General features: G+C 41.9%; 1 protein-coding gene across 2 annotated transcripts; it reads right to left on the bottom strand.

Moving 5' to 3' along the window:
- Positions 1-1,691: 1,691 nt before the first annotated feature.
- Positions 1,692-15,279, bottom strand: TDRD6 (tudor domain containing 6). Of its 2 annotated transcripts, none has more exons than XM_082729680.1 (4): positions 8,987-15,279; positions 7,489-7,613; positions 5,686-5,775; positions 1,692-2,376 (listed from the first exon to the last, which is right to left on the bottom strand). In XM_082729680.1, exons 1-4 carry the CDS (start codon positions 15,042-15,044, stop codon positions 2,293-2,295), a joined length of 6,357 nt encoding a protein of 2,118 aa, XP_082585806.1. In that variant the 5' UTR covers positions 15,045-15,279; the 3' UTR covers positions 1,692-2,292. The 2 variants fall into 2 exon arrangements, with proteins under 2 accessions (XP_082585806.1, XP_082585807.1); XM_082729681.1 differs by having other exon boundaries at positions 1,692-2,316.
- Positions 15,280-19,383: the final 4,104 nt, after the last annotated feature.

Genomic DNA, 19,383 nt, shown 5'->3' with positions numbered 1-19,383 from the left:
CTTCAGCAACCATCCCCCTTGATCAGTCAGCCGCCATCAACACAGAAGAGAGACCCTCCACCAGCAAAAAGATACGACTCACTGAAAGTTTAGGTGATGGTTAGGATTTTTGTTTAGCAATTAGGTAGTTTTTTTTTTTTTTTTAAATCAAGGTATGTATATCTCTGTTTAGATAATGCCATTGCACGTTTAATAGACTACACTGCAGTGTAAACATAACTTTCATATGTACTGGGAGACCAACAAAAGTCATTGACTCACTTCATTGTAGTGGTTTGGAACTGAACCCATGTATCCCTGAGGTAGGTCTGCACATGGAGGTAAAAATCTCAAAACTTCCTTATATATCTGGGAGTCAAGGGAAATGGGTTTTGTTTCCTGAGGAATATAAAAGCGTGTGACACTCATGAGTCAAGTATATTTTGCCTTAGTGGTGGTCTGGTTCCTGTGAATTCTCCACACGTGTTCAAGCCTGTTGGATCAGGGATACTCGGTTTCACAGAGAGCCTGGTTAACCACTCCATCCCCACCCTTTTGCTCAGTTAATAAGTGACCATGTATTTTGATGTGATACTTCAGGCTATCTTAAGTGTTTTACAGAGCAAAAACGCTCATTTTGAGAAATCTGACTTCTATCCTATAGCCATTCTGATTTTAAAAATTTTTAGGTGTTAAGTAAACTCCTTAGCATGAAACTGAAGGCTTTCTATAATCTGGCCCTAAGGTATCTTCTCTGACCTTTTCTGCCACTAATCTGTAGCTGCATCACCTGTAGGTGTGAACCCAACTTGTCTCCTCTTATCCCAGGGACAAGCAGTAGGCTTTCTACCTCAACTATGTTTACTGCAAAACCCTCACCTCTCTCCTTATTGAAACTGTACCCACCTTTCAATGTCCTTAGTTCTCACTGCTCCCCCACCAGGCTTTGGGAGTCTGATTATGTTTCAGATGTGCCTCTTTCCCCCACCTGCACAAAGCAAACCCCCTTACTCATTTTGAAAATGGATAACCCTTCCAATTGTCCTGATGTCTCATTAAGTAGCATTTTTTTAAAAATCCTTTATCAGTGGGCCATGCAGATGCTAAAGGAGAATATAACCATAGAGAAGACTTAGTGAGTTAAAATTTTAAAATATAATAATGACCTAGTGCACACACTGGGTGTCTTGCAGAGAAAAGTATACTATTTCCAGTCTTAAAGGCACTTTGAGAAAGGTTTTATCATCCCCATTTGACAGATGAGGAAGATCGAGTCTCAGAGACCTTGTATAACCTGTGCAGGTCACCTATCTCGTTAGCAGCATACAGCTGAGAGTGTCACACAGCTGGATCTGTACCACCACCTATACGAACCCTGTTTTAACAGAGTGGGCTTTGAAGTTGGTTGGGTTTGGGTTTGATCAGGTTTCTGAGACTCTCCAGCTCTTTGACCTAGATAAGTTACCGTAACTTCTCTAAAAAGCGTTAATTTTCTCACCTGTAAACTATGGATAATATTGATATGCCCCTTGCAGTTGAAAATTAAATACGACTTGCATTTAAAGCACCAACTGAGGGACTGACCTGTAAGAGCTAATATTGACGATTACTGCTTTCCCCCATTTCTAGAACTGTGATTCCATTACTACAGATAATCCACAACTACAGATGTTCCAGAATCGTATTTCCTTTTTAATAAAATGAAACCACCACACCTTTCAGGAGAAACTTTATTGAAATCTTGGGTCATATTAGAATACATCCAAAATCAAACAGAGTGTTAGTCAAATGTTTAACTAGACAGACAAGATAAAGCTTCAGAAACAAAACAAAACATTGGGAGGAGTTCCTGCTAACAAACCCATCCCCCAAAGTAACATCAGAGGATATACTTGTTATAAACCTATAATTTTCTATTTTAATTTAAATACTGTATTCAAAAGAAACAAAAATAGGGTTTGGAGTGGTTTTGGGGTTTTTTTTTTTTTGCTTGTTTGTTTGCTTTGGAAATCTGAGTAATGTGTTAGCCAGCTGTTTAGCAAAATAAATTCTCCTAACTGATTAAGAATATAACACATTTAAAGGGAGAAGATCCCAGATCCATATACACAGCAACCCCACTATAAGTAAGCTGCCTAGTCACAATGAGATCTATTTGGTTTTCCGTGCATATCAGAGGTTTCAAAAATGGCAGCTTCTTGGGACTACATGCTCTCGATGTGCTCGATGCTCTATTGGCCTGGTGAGATGCCACTGGTGGAATAGCAGCTCCTGACCGGCAGACTAGCCACATCTGTGGATCCACTGTTAAATCTAGATCACCTCCAGACCCCTTTTCTGGAAGAAAAGAAAAAGAGAGAGAGAGAGAAAGAGGGAGAAAAAAAAAAAACCCAAAACCTTCAAGTTGAAAAAGAAAGAAACAAGAAAATTATTTACATAGTGCTCCCACAACAAATTGAATGTCCTCTCAAAATGGTGAGAACTATTCTATGGAGAAATAATCTCATGGAGATTGTCCTTGTTTTTCTTTTTTTCTTTTAGTATTTTGGTTCTCACACTCTACCTATTATCAGACAAAGTTTCTCTAAAATACTATAAAATTGGCATATTTTATATTTTGCTAGAATGTTAGCCAAGCTGATAACCAAATAAGCCCTTTGTTCTCTTTCCTTAGTATATATGTTTCAAATAATGCTAGAGCCTCCCAGAGCTGATTTCTCAGTGTACTTCGATGCTAAGAACCAGTGTGCTGCTTATGAACAAGATCATGCAATAACTAGTAACTTCCAACAAACCGAATCTTATGAGCTAAGCTAAAAACCCAGAAAGAAATTCCAAGAAATCGTTTCACATGCAAAGATCATTGAAATGTATGAGCTAATAAACACTGAGAAAATTCTTAAAAGTCCTTTAAAATATAAACTTATCAAATTCACAATGTAATTTTCAAGATGAATTCAATCAACAAAGTTTTCTTATGACATTTCATGAACTCCTCTTCTTGGTTGTTTATCCTCAGAAGCATATTTAATATTTTTAACTAAAGAGCTGTGGTTTTTTTTTCTACTACTGACATCTAAGGAAATTGATAGACCATTTTTATTTGAGGATTCAGGATAATGGTATCTTTCAGACTTAGCAAGCTGGTGATAAAAGTTAATTTTCTTTTAAAAACACAAGTTACGGGGTGCCTGGGTGGCTCAGTGGGTTAAAGCCTCTGCCTTTGGCTCAAGTCATGATCCCAGGGGCTCTCTGCTCAGTGGGGAGCCTGCTTCCCCTCCCCTCTCTCTGCCTGCCTCTTCGCCTACTTGTAATCTCTGTCAAATAAATAAATAAAATCTTTTAAAAAAATAATAATAAAAATAAAAACACAAGTGACCTCCAATTGTAGTATCATCCAATGACACAAAGTAGAAGATCTTTTCCTCCTGTTTGGAATATAGCCCCACAAAAAGAACCTTTGGAGTACTATTGACTTTTTGTTACAGACACAAAATGATTAAAATCAGAAAGGGGACCATAGATAAACCAGAAAAATGTAAACAATGAAAAACATATCCTTTTAAAAGTATGACAATCTGATTTTACAGTGAAGAATCATCCAAGTACATGTTTTATCTTTCCAAGTACTCACTTCTCTGGAACATCCCACACTGGGAAAAGTATCATTTTCTAGTTTTTAGCTCCCAAACTCACAACTCTGGTGTCTTTTTCAAAGATTTGAAATAATTTGATAATTTGAACAAATTATCCATGGTGAGTGAGCCACAGACCCTTTATTAAAGAATTAATGAAGAGGGTCATTTCTCCCGTATTCCTTTCAACAAATAATAGCACCGTATGTGTACGTGAGGCCTATACAGAAATCAATTCATGAGACATTCTTACAGTGAAATGACATCACTCAGATGAGAAAATTTTCTAAAAAAAAATGTAATCAGAAAGACTCCCAGATCACAGTGCCTTGACATATCACCAGAAAAGTCATACATAATTTAATACCTCACACTATCCACTTTTTAAGGGAACACAGCTCATTTGTAGATACATATGTAAGTTTCTTCAAATTTGAGGAAAGATTCAATTCAATATCATTAATAACCATGTAAGGCCAGAGTTATACCTATATATCTATACTATTTTATGAATGCTTTAAGTTGTCTTACATGGTTACCTTCTATTTGGCAGGTATAGGGTAGTTTACTCAAACAGAATCTTGTATGTATCTATCTGTGGCTGTGGATGCTTGAAAATTAATGAATGGTAAAGATCAGAATGTAAAAGAAAGTTTTAGGAACTGCTAATGTAACATAAATGAAACAAGTTGTCATTTCCGACAAGTAAACAAAAACATGGAATTAATATAAGAAGGTAGAGATGTCCAGTGATTTTTCAAAGTGGAACATTTCAAATGACCTTGATGTGCACCACTAGGAGAAATGGTTTAACAAGTGACTGACCATTCATGTCATATCATATTATGCAGCTATGGCCTTCTGGTTGCAGCCAAGGTAGAATGAACCAACTACAGCCTCTCTCTCACTCTGATTATAGCTAAAAATTCTGGAAAGAGGGGGCCTGGGTAACTCAGTCAGTTAAGTGTCTGCCTTCGGCTCAGGTCATGATCTCTATCAAGCCCCTGTATTGGGCTCCCTGCTCAGCAGGGAGTCTACTTCTCTTTCTCCCCCCAACTCATGCTTGCTCTCTGTAAAATAAATAAATAAAATCTTAAAAAAAAAAAAAAAAAAAGTAGGAATGCCTGGGTGGCTCAGTCAGTTAAGCGTCTGCCTTTCGCTCAGGTCACGAACCTAGGGTCCTGAGATTGAGTCCCACATTGGGAATCCCTGCTCATCAGGGAGACTGCTTCTCCCTCTGCTTGTGTTCTTCCTCGCCCCCAACAAATGAATAAATAAAATCTTAAAAAAAAATTTTTTTTTTTTAAAAGTAAACTGACACTGGAACCAACAAACTCAGGAGAGACAGAACTTGTGGTATGAACCTAACAGTTGATCACATGCTAAAAAAAAAAAATTCAATATTTTCTAGAAGATTTTAACAGGATCCAAAGTTTTACAACATAATATTCAAGACACTCTGGGCATAATCCAAAATTACTCAACATACAAAGAACCAGGAAAAGTTCATCATTTTTCAAGCCAATCATTAAATGGTAAGTCCTGAGATGATCAGGTACTGGAACTATTAGATGCCAATTTTAAATGAAGCACTTCAATAAACTCCAAATAGAATAAACTCAAATGCTCAGATATTATAATGGCATGGAAACTACCCACCATATCATTTTAAATGAAGAACATAAGAGTATAAAACTATATGCAGAATGAAATCAACTATGCTCAAAATACACAGATGATATATTTACATTCCATATAAACAGAAAAAAAAATCATGAAAGAAAACAAAATCAATCAACCTCTTTGTCTTGAATGGATCTATATCATAATTTTTTAAATCCCTCCAAAACCCCAAAGAGTAGAACAGTAATAACTAGTTTGCCCAAAGGGTTACCTGGCATAAAATTCAGAATCATTGATTTTGTTACTGCTGTTTTTCATTATTGTTATCCCCATATTAGTATTTTTTTCCTCCATTATTCCCAAACACAAGGGCTTTGGAAATAGCTTAAGTCACCTTTGAAAATGAAGGACAATGTTCTCATGAATTAATAGTTATATAATTCCATACCTCAAATGGACCCTTATCCAATTTGGGTATGCCATTCCAGACATTCTCAGGGTTCACTATCTCCTCCGTACCAGTTGAAATGTTCATAACCTGCAAGAGAAAGAGAAATTAATAAAAACTGGGAGTTTCCAAAAACTGTGATCTATAGACCATAGCAATCCTTCTTCAAATGAAATACCTCAAAAGGCAATGAAAATAATTTTATTAAACTTCAATATTACGTTTCAATTCAACAGAACTTCCCTTCAATTAACATATTGTGTATTTATGCCTTGAGATCAAAGATGGTTAAAAATGAGATCTCACAAAGTTCAAAATTTTGTGGAGAAACAGACCTACAAGCAGAGCGTTACAATACAATATAGGAAGTACAGACTTCTGCAGCAGGAAGAATAGGAATATAATATAGATATCAAGCCAAGGTATTTGGAGGGGGGTGAAAAGATGGAGAGATTTATTTATTTATTTTTAATATTTTATTTATTTATTTTGTTTGAGGAGTGCAAGATATGGAATGAACAGGAAGGAGGGGCAGAGGGAGAAGCAGACTCCCTTCTGAGTAGGGAGCCCAATGCAGGACTGGATCCCAGGACCCTGGAATCCTGACCTCAGCCCAAGGCAGATGCTTACCTGCCTTGAGTATCCCAAGATGGAGAGATTTAGAAAATAATGCTAGTGAATGCTTCACAGAAGAGGCATCGCAAAATGAAACTCTTTCAAAAATAAGTGAAAATTAACCAGTTTGGAAGAAGGATAGAATACAAGTGAATAGAACTGGATTATTAAATAGAGCAAAGAAGCTAAGCGGAATAGTATACATAAGAGAAATCAAGCAATTTGATGTCCATCTAATATAAGGTAATAAAACACAAACATAAGACTGCAGGGGCACCTGGGTGGTTCAGTGGGTTAAAATCATGCCTTCAGCTCAGGTCATGATCTCAGGGTCCTGGGATCCAGCCGCATCGGGCTCTCTGTTCCTCAGGGAGCCTGCTTCCTCCTCTCTGTCTGCCTGCCTCTCTGCATACTTGTGATTTCTGTCTGACAAATAAATAACTAAAAATAAAATCTTAAAAAAAAACACATAAGACTAGAGATGACAATGGACACTCAACCCTAGAGGATTCCAGTTTTTCATAAGACCCTTGTTAATGAGCTTGACTTTTCTACCCTAGACCAGTGGTTCTCAAATTTTAATGACCTAAGAATGTACATTCCTGGACCTACCCCCAGAAATCCTGAATCAGCCAGCCAAGGCAAGGTCTAGGGATCTCCAATCAAAGAAACACAGCAAGTGATTTTGATACTGGTGGTCTTCAGATCACAGGAGGAGCACTAGGACCTGGAAAGCCCCAGCAGCTGTTACACACAGGAATGCCCTACTCAGACTTGCAGGTGACAGACTTCACACTGGCACTATAGAGAATCAGCTGAAGGAAGACTAGAAATAAGCCAGATTGAGGGATAATAGAGTAATCTACTTGTAAAACAAGGGACTTGTTTTGCCAAGGCAGTGGCATTCGGCATCAAAAAGTTTAAAACTAAGTGACAAGAAGTGGAAAGTGTAGAATTTGGTGACTGATAAGACTTCAGAAGTATGGGAGGAGAAAGAGCCTAAGACGGTTTCTTTCTAGGATGCTTCTATCTGAACTTTGAAATGACTTTTGCAGGGAAACAAATTATCAGGGGGAATGATCCAGTAAATGTCTATTCAATTGCATTTTCTAGTCTGGTAAATTTCAGTAACATTTCCTTAACAGTCACCTAGTACATTTGGAGATAAAGTACCTCCACTTCACTTACCTTTGTGCCTTCTTCAGTGATTTCCAGAATCTCACATTTAGACCATGTGTTTCTTAGACTTGACCACACAACACATGCAGATCCAACAGCAAATCCTTTCAGAGTGTAGGTTTTCTCCGTTTGAGCTGCCAAATTGAATAAAGCCTCAATGCATACCTCTTAATCCCTTCACGTAGATACACTATTAGAGCATTTTCTTAATCTGCACTTACTATATAACCAGCATCATGTATGGTCTGAATCTGTTTCTCTTCCTGGATTTCACTTTAAATTCTTCCAGTATCCCTTCCCAATAGAATTCCTTACCGCTCTCTTCAAAAAACACCCCCGCGATGTGATGTGGTTTTTTTAAGGATGTGAATCAGATTCCTGACTTTGAAACTCTCTCTCTCAAAAGTTGGATATTGTGGCTACATGTGGTGTGGTAAGCAGTTACAACCGCCACTTCTTTAGCAAAGCAGCGTATTACAAGTCAGCAGACATTATCATAAAGCTATCACCTCTTGTTATTAAAATGTGGCGATGAGGACTAAAAATCTACGGTGATACTTAAATAAATCACAGTATATCCACGGAGTGGCATACCATAGAATTAAAATATTTTGAAAGCATATTTAAGGGATTAAAATGCAGGATTCGACACTATGATAATGTGATTTGGGTTTAGTTTTTAAAACCGTACGTAAACAGACACACACAGATGCGGTAAAAGAGGACAGCAAGCAAGTGCTTTGCAGCTTTATCAATGGTGGGATTATGGTAATTTGCATTCTCTCCAGACCACTGTTTTCTCTCTTTTATATGATGGTCCAAATTTAACAATATAAAAATCTACTTATGCAAAGTCTGACATTGGTCATCTAAAAAACCCTGAAAGTTAGCTATTTCATGTAACTTTTAAATCTTATTAAGGAGCCAGGAAAATATCAGTAAATGTAATTCATGAAAAAGTTAATGAAAAAAAAAAATTCTCCAATATTTACTCATGGCTGTTCTTTTGTCCGATTAGTATAAGCTCCCTAAATCTAGTGTTTGTTTAGGGGTTTCTAAATCAACAGCAAGCTATATGCATAAAGCAAAACAGTTAAATTTGAAAACTGCAAACTTGATCCCTATCAATTCATGCCCACAGTAGTGCTTAGCAAAGGAACCCTGTTTTTTTAAGACCTACAAAAAAACATAAACTCTTGATTTTGGAGCGTACTTGTTTACACTTTAAACATAATTGCTTTTTGGAGACACCGATTTTAGGCCATCTACTTGTAAACACAGTGTTAACAATTCAGCACTTCATCCGGCGGGTTCCTACATGGATTTCACAACTTCATCCCCCCCATTTAAGATGCCCTTCATGAAATCCACATCTGATTTTCTTTTCAGGTTCTAACCTTCCCCCCGTCCCCAAATTAATTAAAAAAAAAAATAAGACCCCCAAAATTATCATTATCTTTAAGATAAGTACTTTTGAAAGACACCAAATTAAAGAGAAATCTCCTACCTGAGACATGGTCTTGTAAAGCATTATGGTGCTTCCTTCCCGCTCTGGATTCTTCTTCAGAGAACAATGTCAATGATGAAATGGCATCCCTGTTGTGATACTCTGTAAACTCTTCTTTATATATATTGGTTTCAATCTGCGTGTTGGGATGGCAATCCTTTGCATGTAGGTGCAACGGTGACCCATGCTGGTCCTGGAAACACTCCACGCAACTTGGCTCTCTTGTGTCTTCTGCACACATGGGTTCCTGGGCCATCTGACCAACTCTTAGCGACAAAGTGTTTATTTTGTCATCCAGACACAGCTGGGCTGTGGGTAATTCAAGTTCTGGCTGCTTCTCAGAGTCACAGCTGAGGGAAAGCTGCATTGTAAATGGCTGCAGGATGGGTTCTGGGTCACAACCCTGGGACAATGGCACTATTGGAGGCACCAGGCCTAGCTCTTCTTTGTCTTCATCCCCGACAAGAGAATGCTGTAACTCAATGGATTCCAGTTCCAGGAACTCTTTGGATTCATCATCAGGGGAAAGGGTCACCTCAAGGGAGTTCATTTCTAACATCTCCTTTGTTTGGCTCTCCTGGGGTAGTAATGTGTTAAATCCTGCCATGAAGTATTTATCATCAAACTTAGCCTTGTCAACCAGATGGCATTGTATTTTACCTTCCAGTACCTCGGGGCCAATTTTATCTTTGCCTGAGTTTTCAAAAGCTTCAAAAATGTTATCGGTGTCAGGGTCATACAATTTCCTTGGCTTGGTTTCAAGAATGTTCAAGCCTTTTTCAACTTTTTCAGAGAGCTCATCTGTGGATGGTTCCACATATGGGATTTTCTCTTGTCCAGCTTTACTACTTAGTTTCTTAAGTCTAACCTCAGGACTGAGGGACCCAAGGGCTCCCTTTGTTGGGTCTTTTTTTTCATAGGACAGATCACTGCTACTAATACCAACCTTAGAATATTTCTTCATTTTCTCATTAATACTCTCACCTTTGCTTTTCAAGTCAACAACTGCCAAAGGGATATTACAAACATCCCTTTTGATTTCTAATATTGTTATCTCCAACACATCTTCTGTTACTATTTCGTAAAAGTAGTCATTTCCTTCTTGAGGGCACACACCTTCTGAAATGTTAAATCCTGAAAGGCAACATGGAAAGGCTTGCATGGGGACCACCAAAAGTTCAGAAGGAATGTTCCAGAGTGCTTTAGGGTCCACACAGTCTTCAACGTTTCCAAAGTCTACAAGTCTGACGGATACAAGATAATCCTCACAAATATTGGTGATAAGTGCCCGATAATAATGCCCATCTTCTCTATATCTCACTATGCAAGGATCTCCAATATGAGGGCATGGGACACAACTTCGCCAATCTGTTACCTGTTCTCCAGCTGTTTGTACTTCTACTTCTAAATACTGAAGTTTCTCAGTATCAGCAAACTGACACCAAAAATACTCAGGTCCATCTATCACGGTGGCATAAGCTCTTATCATCCTCATCGTTGGATTATACCAGTTGAGAAACATTGAAGTGTCAGTGTCGGTTTTGCTGACAGACTTTGAACAGGCACTTTTAATTATTTGATCAGAAAGTCTTACTTGAGATTTTTCATTGAAAGCATATCTGCTAAGCATATCTTCTGCTATGATCCCATGTTCATCCGCAAGAATAACTTCCCATCTGTCTTGAAATTTAACGAATTCACATCTTATTTGGGCCTCATCCGTCCTTTGGGAAAAGTAATGCATCATTTCCTTACATTTTAAAATCTCAGGGACCCAAAGCCCCCTCAAGGAGCAATGAATGCCCAATCCTGGTAACAGTGCATTCATAAGGTCAAGCTTTCTTACCTTGTTAGTATGAACCACAGAAACATTGCCATAATCTATAAATTGTACAGAGAGAAGGTCATTGGGTTGTTGTTCCTTGACCACAGCGCGATACCATAAATTGTCTTCTGGAAAGATGGCACAGATTACATCTCCTCTCTGCAAAGGTGGACCTGAGTAGCATTGGGGCTTTGTTCTAGCATCATTTAATCTCTCTGAAAGATGAGTGATTTCAGCTTCGTCTTCTGTTAGTTGAACATAAAAGTCTAAAAAGTCATTTATATGAGAAACATACACAGCTGTTTTAAAGCCAGGCATTATAATCTTCTGGGGGAAGTCAGAAAATTTTAGAGGCAAATCTTTGTTATAGGACTCTCCTATTTTTCTCTCTGAAGGAGTAGCTTCTAGTTTTTTCGCTTTCAAAGGTGGCTCAGCAAAACCGTCTTCTTTCTTTTCTGGTGTTACTGGACACATCTGATTACCCTGATTTCCTACAGAGTCCTGATACTGAGTGACTAAGTTTGCCTTTGTTGAACTTCGTAAAAGCTTGGTGTCCTTACATGCTGAACTGATCTTAGATTTGTAGGATTCTCCCAAGATCTCCATACTACAGGATTTGTTCTCTGTGGATTTACTTACATACTGTATAGGTGACAATTTCATATTTTCCTTCTTTATTTCAAGAGTTTCAGTTGTAGCGAGGAGTGCTACACTTTTTTTTCTGGTCCTACCTTTGTAGCCAAGTATCCCTAACTTCTCATTAATATTAGCATTAATTTGAATACTGTCATCATAAAGTTCTATAATCAGTCTTCCATCTGGATCTTTTGCTACAACCAAAGCCTTCAATGACTTATCTAAAATAGTCTCCCGAAACCATGCTGTAATTTCTTCTGGTATATGATCAGGAATGTCAGATAATGAACATTTCACAGCTTGCATGGGCAAAAGTAAGACATCATATGCATCAGTTGGTATTGGAAGAAGATCATCATTTGTTACCACACAAATGTTTCCAAAATCCACAAAAAAGACTTTATTTGGTTCTTTTTCTATTATTATCCCTCGATACCAATTTCCATCAGTATACTTGGCAAGACACAAGGTTCCAGGGATCAAGGGAGTTGTCTGCAAATTCAACAAAACTTTACTTAATTGTGTAATATTACAGGACAACTGTTCTAAAATACTCGCATTTCTTCCCAGTTGGCAATAAAATGTCCAAGGGTCGTCAACATGTGTTATATACACAGATTCTTCACTTCCAATTTTCATATCATGTGTCGAATAGTAGTAAGAATGTAGCTGAACAGAGGGCTCCAAAGGCTTCTGAAGTTTAACTGGTCTTGCAAGTCTCTTTTCTACCAAAAAATGGCAGGCACTCTGAAAAGGTGTGAGCAAATCCACAACATTAAACAGTTCTTCATCTTGTACTGAAGCCAAAGCAAATATTGTGCATTTCAATTCAAGATTCTCTTCCCAGGCATTGTCTACAAATTCACTAAAAGCCTGTATTGCCTTTTCATCCCAAGCAAAAGGATTCTGACCAGTCGGTTGAATTAAATTGTAAAGACTGCACCGAAAAGCCTGGGCTTTAACCTTAAGAAACTCTTCACTAATTGAGTAAATATTCTTCACAGATACCATTTCTTTGTCTCCGTAATCTACGAACATGACTTTGACATGCTCTGCAGATTGTACTCCACGAATCACAGCTCTGGACCATTTTCCATTTACTGTTCGTTTTGCCAGACAAGCAGGGGTGGTACCCCCATAGGAAGTAGCTGTCGTCTTGCAGTAGTCCTGAATATTACACATCAAAGTTTTAAATCCTTGGGTGTTCCTTGTCAGTTGGCACCAGAAGTAGCCAGGGCTTTCAACATAAGACACCTTGACTTCTACCGTGCTTCCAACTTTCAGCTCTCCTTTACAAGAAGAGCCTGGCTTAATTTCCAAGAAATTCCTTATAAGAGGAGAATAAACAGATACTCTATTCTCTTTTTCTGGCACAACTAGTCCAACTGGAATATCTGTAATTACTGCTGTTTCACTCAAAATTTCTGAAACAGATGCAGTCTGATTATCCCTCTTGGCTTTCTGTTCTACTTCTGCCTTTTTGGCAGGACATATTTTGTTATTCTCACTGGTAAAGTGGCTTGAGATATGCCCTGGAGAGTAGGCATTTCCAGGAATCTTTTCCTTGGTTTCGAATTCCTGATACTTGGCAAAACCAGCTTGAGCAATTACCTTACTAATGTTTTCTTCCCCTGTTCTTGATTCATCAAGAATCTCAATAATATATTGATTATCCAGCTTATCAAGGACATGGATAACTAATTCTTTGTGGAGCACAGTCTTCTTAAAAAAGGAAATGGCCTCCTGGCTCCAACTTTCCCCTAAGGGCCAAATATCTGCTAGTGTACACCTCAGAGCCAGTATGGGCAGCCGCCGAAACTGGGGAAGCAACATCCTCACGTCATACCAATCCACATTTTCCGAACTGCCACGGTCAACTAGAAACACATCCACACTCTTGTCATCTAATCGGGTGACCATGGCCCGGTAATAGCCGTTTTCTTTCCATTTGACACAGCAAAGGTCATCGGGTTCGGGTTTCAGAACTACGCCGTCCAGCTTACTGGCAGAAGAATAGAAACTGCACATTCTTCTCATCAGCTTGCTGAAAGTGCCTTTGTGTTTCCTCAGCCGAATCCAAAATTGGGAAGGAGTTCTAACAAACTCCACCTGGGCGTCGTAGAAGGCGTTGATCTTTAACCTGATTGATCTTAAGGCTGGGAGTGAAATCTCCTCATCTACTTCTTCAGCAGGAGACTGAGACTGAAAAGCTATTTCTCGCTCTTCCTCCTCCTCCTCCATTCCCTGGCTCTGAAGGAACCGGTCTGCCAAGCAACAGGACTGGACTCCGAACACACAATTCAGATTGATCCCATCTTCTCCATACAGGGTGACATAATAAACGTGCTCAAAGGAACAGTAAAATTCAATCTTTGCATTCACTGCCTGGCCCAGTATCAAGGCCTTCAGGTCACCAACCTGGGACCGAGACCAGCCTTGCCCACCGTCCCAGAGTCCATACAAAGCGCAAGGGTAGGTCACCACGGGCATTCGGAAATACTCAGGCAGCAAGTAGCGGAGGCTGCTGCAGCTCACTAACTCCTTCCTTCCATAGTCCACGTGGAGCACCTGGGCACAGCGCTGGGGCCGAAAAGTCTCAAGCAAGAGGGCTCTGTACCAATGTCCGTCCAACCCACAGGATGCGCACGGAGAGCCAGGCTTGTCTGGGCTCTCCTCCTTCTCTTCCCAGGTGGCACTGGTAGAGTTCTCATCCCCCGCCCCTGTGGAACCCCGGTAGATCTGGGCCATGCTCTCGGACAGGCGGTGGATCTCCTGCGAGAGGCTCCGGAGCTGGCAGTGGATGCGGTGGGGGTGACACACCTGGGTCACCACGACGGGCTCTGTCACGCCCAGCTGCAGCCGCGGGTAGAAGTAATCCAGGCCAGGCTGCTCCTGCTTCGGAGGGACCCGCGGGAGGATCGGGGCCGCGGAGCCCAGGCCGGCAGTGGCCGCCGTTAGGTAGCGCTTGAGCAGCGAGCGGAAGAGACTGTCGGGCACCTGCCGCGCTAGCCCGAGCTCCTGCATCTGCTGGAACAGCCCGGGAACCTCCAGAAGGACCAGGCGATGGAGCAGCAGCACGTCCAGCACCCGCCCGTGCACCTGCTTGCCTTGCAGGCTGCTGAGGAAGTCCACGGCACTGGACGGCCAGTGCTGGGGCTCGCCACCGCCCCCGCCCCCGCCGCCGCCCGCCGGCACCAGGCCGGCCAGCACGCAGCCCAGCACCTCCGACGGCAGGTGGAAGAACTCGCTGCGCCCCGGTGCCAGGGAGCCCGCGCCCGCTGTGATGGTGCGGCCCTCGTCGAGCAAGAAGACGCGGCTCTCCTGCGCCTGCTGGCTAACCACGCGGCAGCGGTGCCACAGGAGCCCCACCTGCACCAGGCACAGCTCGCCGGGTGAGGCCGAGGCGCCGCCCAGCGCCCACGGGCCGCGCGTGGCCGCCGCTTCCTGAATCTCCCGGCTCAGCCGCAGGTACTCCTCCCGCCGCTGGCCCACCAGCCCCCAAAGCTGCACGGGGATCACCTCAGGGTGCACGTCCACGAACGACACCCGCAGGACCAGCGACGCCCCCGGCGTGGGCAGCCCGGGCGTGGAGCACATCTCGGCGGCGCCGCGCGGCCGTCGACCCCCGAGAGGTCAGGGCGGCGCGTCAAGCCCGCCGGCGCCCCCGCGCCCGCACCCTCGGCTGGACGGCCCCGCAGACCCGGGCTCCGGGCACAGAGCGACCGGGGAAGACGCCCGGCGAGTCGCCCCCTCGGCGACCTGCCCGACGCCGCGGCCCCCGGACTCGCGCCGACTGGTAGGACCGGCGGCGGGACCAACCGCCCAGCGTCGCGCCGCGGAAGCATTTGCAGCGCGCGCTTCCGGATTCCGGGCGCGGGAGGGGGTCGGCCGGCCAGCGGGGCGCGGGGAGCTGGACCCCCGAGGCGGGCGGAGGCGAGCCCGGGCGGGAGGGGCTTCGAGGGCAGTTCCGCGGGCCACGCGGGGCAGCGTCGGGACGCAGCCTGCTGCTCAGGACGCCTTCCGCGGCGGAGGGAAAGGCCTCGCCAAGGGCGGGGCGCCGGCAGGGGCCCCTGAGCCGCTCGTGGTGCGGCCCGCAGGCCTAGGACTGAGCCAGGCCCGGTGCCCCGCGCCGTACCGGGCTGGGGAGGAACCGGGAGGAAACCTGGAGGCGCCCAAGGCACGCGCCTGGGCGTTAGGGCCGGAACCCTGAGGGGGCCCCGCGCCCCCTTCCGGGCTGAGGCGGAGCGGCGCGAATGGTGGCTTGGGCACATTCCGTGTTGTGAGCCCCGCAAGCTGCTCACCCTCGTCCATGAACCCCTTCCCGCGCTTGAACTGATAGAGCTGTTGCGAGCGTTACAATAAAGTATGGGTGTACCTGGAGACTGTTCGATCTTCCTTTTCCACAGTTACTGGTCTGAGTTGCCCTGCTTTTTTGTTTGCCTAAGTTCTGGCTTCCCAACTTGGTAGGCATCTGTTCTTTCCCTCACAGAGCCGGCGCATAACCGGACTTACAAAAGGACGTTTAGAGGAACGGGAAGAAACAGGACTTGGTACTCTCAGGCTCTATCCGCCACGGCAGAGGATCTGTTGGCTGCACTCTTGTTCTCTTCCCCCACCCAAATCCTGGGTAATCTGGAGAAGGGGAGGAAAATCTGCAGGCAACCTCTGAGGAGCTCCCAGAGATCTGTCTGTGGTAGATTTCTGTTCATTTGCAAAGTCCGACACATTTGTGGGAGTGTCTCGTGTCCTTCACATTCTGAAATATCAAATACAATGTAGATAAAATCAAGAAAGTGTTTAATATAATCCTGGTTTACCAGTGTAAATCGCAGAATTTTCTATCTATTCAGGGTAGATGTAACCTCACGGCCAAAGCCTCCTGTGCTTACTTTTATCTTTGTTAAAGGATTGATTGATTGATTGATTGTTGATTGATTACAAGCTCTATATATCATGGGGCTTGAACTCAGGACTTTAAGATCAAGAGTCACATGCTCTGGGCGCCTGGGTGCTCAGTTGTTAGGCATCTGCCTTTGGCTCAGGTCATGATCCCAGTGTCTTGGGATCGAGCCCCGCATGGGACTCCCTGCTCAGTGGGAAGCCTGCTTTTCCCTCTCCCACTCCCCTGTTTGTGTTCTCTCTCAGTCAAATAAATAAATAAATCTTAAAAAAATAAAAAGGCACATGCTCTACCAGACTGAGCCAGCCAGGAGCCTCTCCTGTGCTTACTTTTTTTTTTTTTTTAATATGAAGAAGCCTGGTTTTTTATTTTATTTTCTTCTAAGATTTTATTTATTTTTTTGGCAGACAGAGATCACAAGTAGGCAGAGAGTGAGGAGGAAGCAGGTTCCCCACTGAGCAGAGAGCCTGATGCGGGGCTCGATCCCAGGACCCTGGGACCATGACCCGAGCTGAAAGTAGAGGCTTTAACCCACTGAGCCACCCAGGTGCCCCCTACACTTACTTTTTAATGGCAGTTGTCTTTGAGCATTTCTGGAACCTATCATGGGACTGAGGCAATAAATACTCACTGAATGAATAAATAAAAGAATCATTTGATTTCTTTAAAAAGATTTTTAACCTGGTAAATTCATCCTTGAAAATTCAGTTTAGTTTCATTTTCCAGATCTTCTTTAACTAATGCTTTATACTCATGTTAGAAGAAAAACAAACATTTGATTTAAAACCATCTAGCAAGATCTAGCTCTTAAGTCCTCTTCTCCTACTATTCACCCAGGTTCAATTGATTATTCTCTGCCTTTTATAAACTTCTGTTACATTTAGTGTTTATAACATATATTGATCATATCATGCAATGGTTTACTATTTCTCCTTCCTACCAGAACATGAATTTCTTGAAGGCAAGAACTCCTCTCATTTATTTTAATATTCTCAGTGTCTAGCACAATATGGGACTTTTAATCAACATGCAATAAATGTTTAACAAGAAAATAAGTAGATTATCTGGCACTGTGTCATTTATGGTAAAAGGAAGCTGTTCATTATAAAATGGTTTTATTATCATCTGGACTTGTTTGATCATCCCATGGAATAATGGAAATTTCAATTCTCTGTATCAGCTCAAGCAATATAACCAACCTTACAGAGACCACAGGGTTGTAGACAGAGTAAATGACTTGTTTTCTATCAAACTTGTCCCTCAACCTCCTTCCATGGCCCAGGGCCCTGGATAATCGGGGCATATCATTCAGCCATTATGGGCTAAGAGCCTGTTCCTCCCATTTTCCCAGATATTTCCAATGTCCCACTTCTTCCGTGTCTGGGAGAGATAGCTTTACTTGCTCTGCATTGCTGTACTGCTGGACATGGAACTTAAAAAATCAGACCACTGCACGTGAAGATTAAGCTCCTGCTACCACCAACCATCTCTAGAACCTTTCCATCACCCCCAACTTTGCACCTATAAGACACTGACTTCTCATTCTCCCCTATTCCAGCCCATAGAAAGTATTCTACTTTGTGTTTCTATTAATTTGGTTATTCTAGTTGTCTCATATACATAGGATCATACAATATGTGTCTATTTTGTATCTTATTTCACTCAGCATATTGTTTTCAAGATTCATCCATGTTCTAGCATGTCTCAGAATTCCCATGCTTTTTAAGGCAGAATAATATTCTATTATCTGTATGTGTATATATATGTACATATATATACACATATACATATGCATACAGCACATTTTGTGTATCTGTTCATACTTTGATCTATCTATGGGCATTTGGATTTCTACCTTTTGGCTATGTGAAAAATGCTGAAAAATGACACTGGTATACAACTATCTGTCCCAGTCCTTGCTTTCAGTTCCTAGCCTGTTTACCTACAAGCGGACAGCTGGGTCACATGATAATGCTACGTTTAATTTTTTGAGGAAACCTTATACTGTTTTATATAGTAGCGGCAGTATTTTACATTCTCACCAGCAATGCCCAAGGGTTCCAATTTCTCCATATTCTCACCAATGCTTGTTATTTTCTGTTGTTGTTGTTGTTAATAGCCGTCCAATAGGTATGAAGTAGTACTCATGAATTTTTTTGCATCTATGTTCCTAAGAGACATTGGTCTGTAGTTGTCTTTTTTTATAAATGGGTTTAAGCATTTTGGACGATAAGTAAAAAAAAAACAAAAACAAAAAAAAAACGAATGAGAAGTCAAGGCTGTCCTGAGGTTTCTTGGCTGCATTAGTGAGTTTGTAGTGCAACAGAGAATCCCGGAGCAGGACCAGATTTTAAAGGGCAGGGAAGAAGGATTTGTACAATATTTTTTGTACAAACATTTGTGTACAATATTTATACAGAAGCTTGTATGATATTTGTACAAAATTTGTTCAACAGTTTTTGTAATAGTGGGAGATGTCAGCTCACAAGGACTGTGGCCATCCTGGAGGAAGTATATAGTTGACAACTGAGAAAACATGCCTAAAGCCTGAGAACTGTGTAAGGGCTAAAAACACAGAAAATGGCAACATTTACCATTTACTGAGCAATGGTGAATGTTTGGGAATTACCAGTGTAAGTGTAGTAGCTGAAGTCACAGAACTGCGGGACTCTTCCTAGAAAAAGAGAGTGAAAAAGGACCAAAGGGCCAAGAATAGAACCTCAAAGAACCGAAATTTAAGTACAATGCAGCAAAGAAGTGGCCAAGAGACTGAAAAATAGTAAGCAAGAGGAGGGAAAAGTATGATGGAAATCCAAGTAGAATTTGGTATTCAAAAAGGAGAACAATTCTTCAGTGTTTCAAGGAATTCCAGTGTTACCTTCCTCCTCTATCCTCAGTCAGGGAGATGTCCATCACTGTAATTACCAGTTGTCAATCTTTATTAGTCACAGCAGAACTAGATTAATAGGACTGGATTAAATGCAAAAATGGAGTTATTATAAATTAATGAATTTATATTGACATGGCATAAGGATT

This window comes from Mustela nivalis (assembly GCF_964662115.1).
Source record: "Mustela nivalis genome assembly, chromosome: 5".
Taxonomy (NCBI): Eukaryota; Metazoa; Chordata; class Mammalia; order Carnivora; family Mustelidae; genus Mustela; species Mustela nivalis.
The sequence above is the reverse complement of the archived record's forward strand: the minus strand, read 5'-3'. Positions and strand labels throughout refer to the sequence as shown.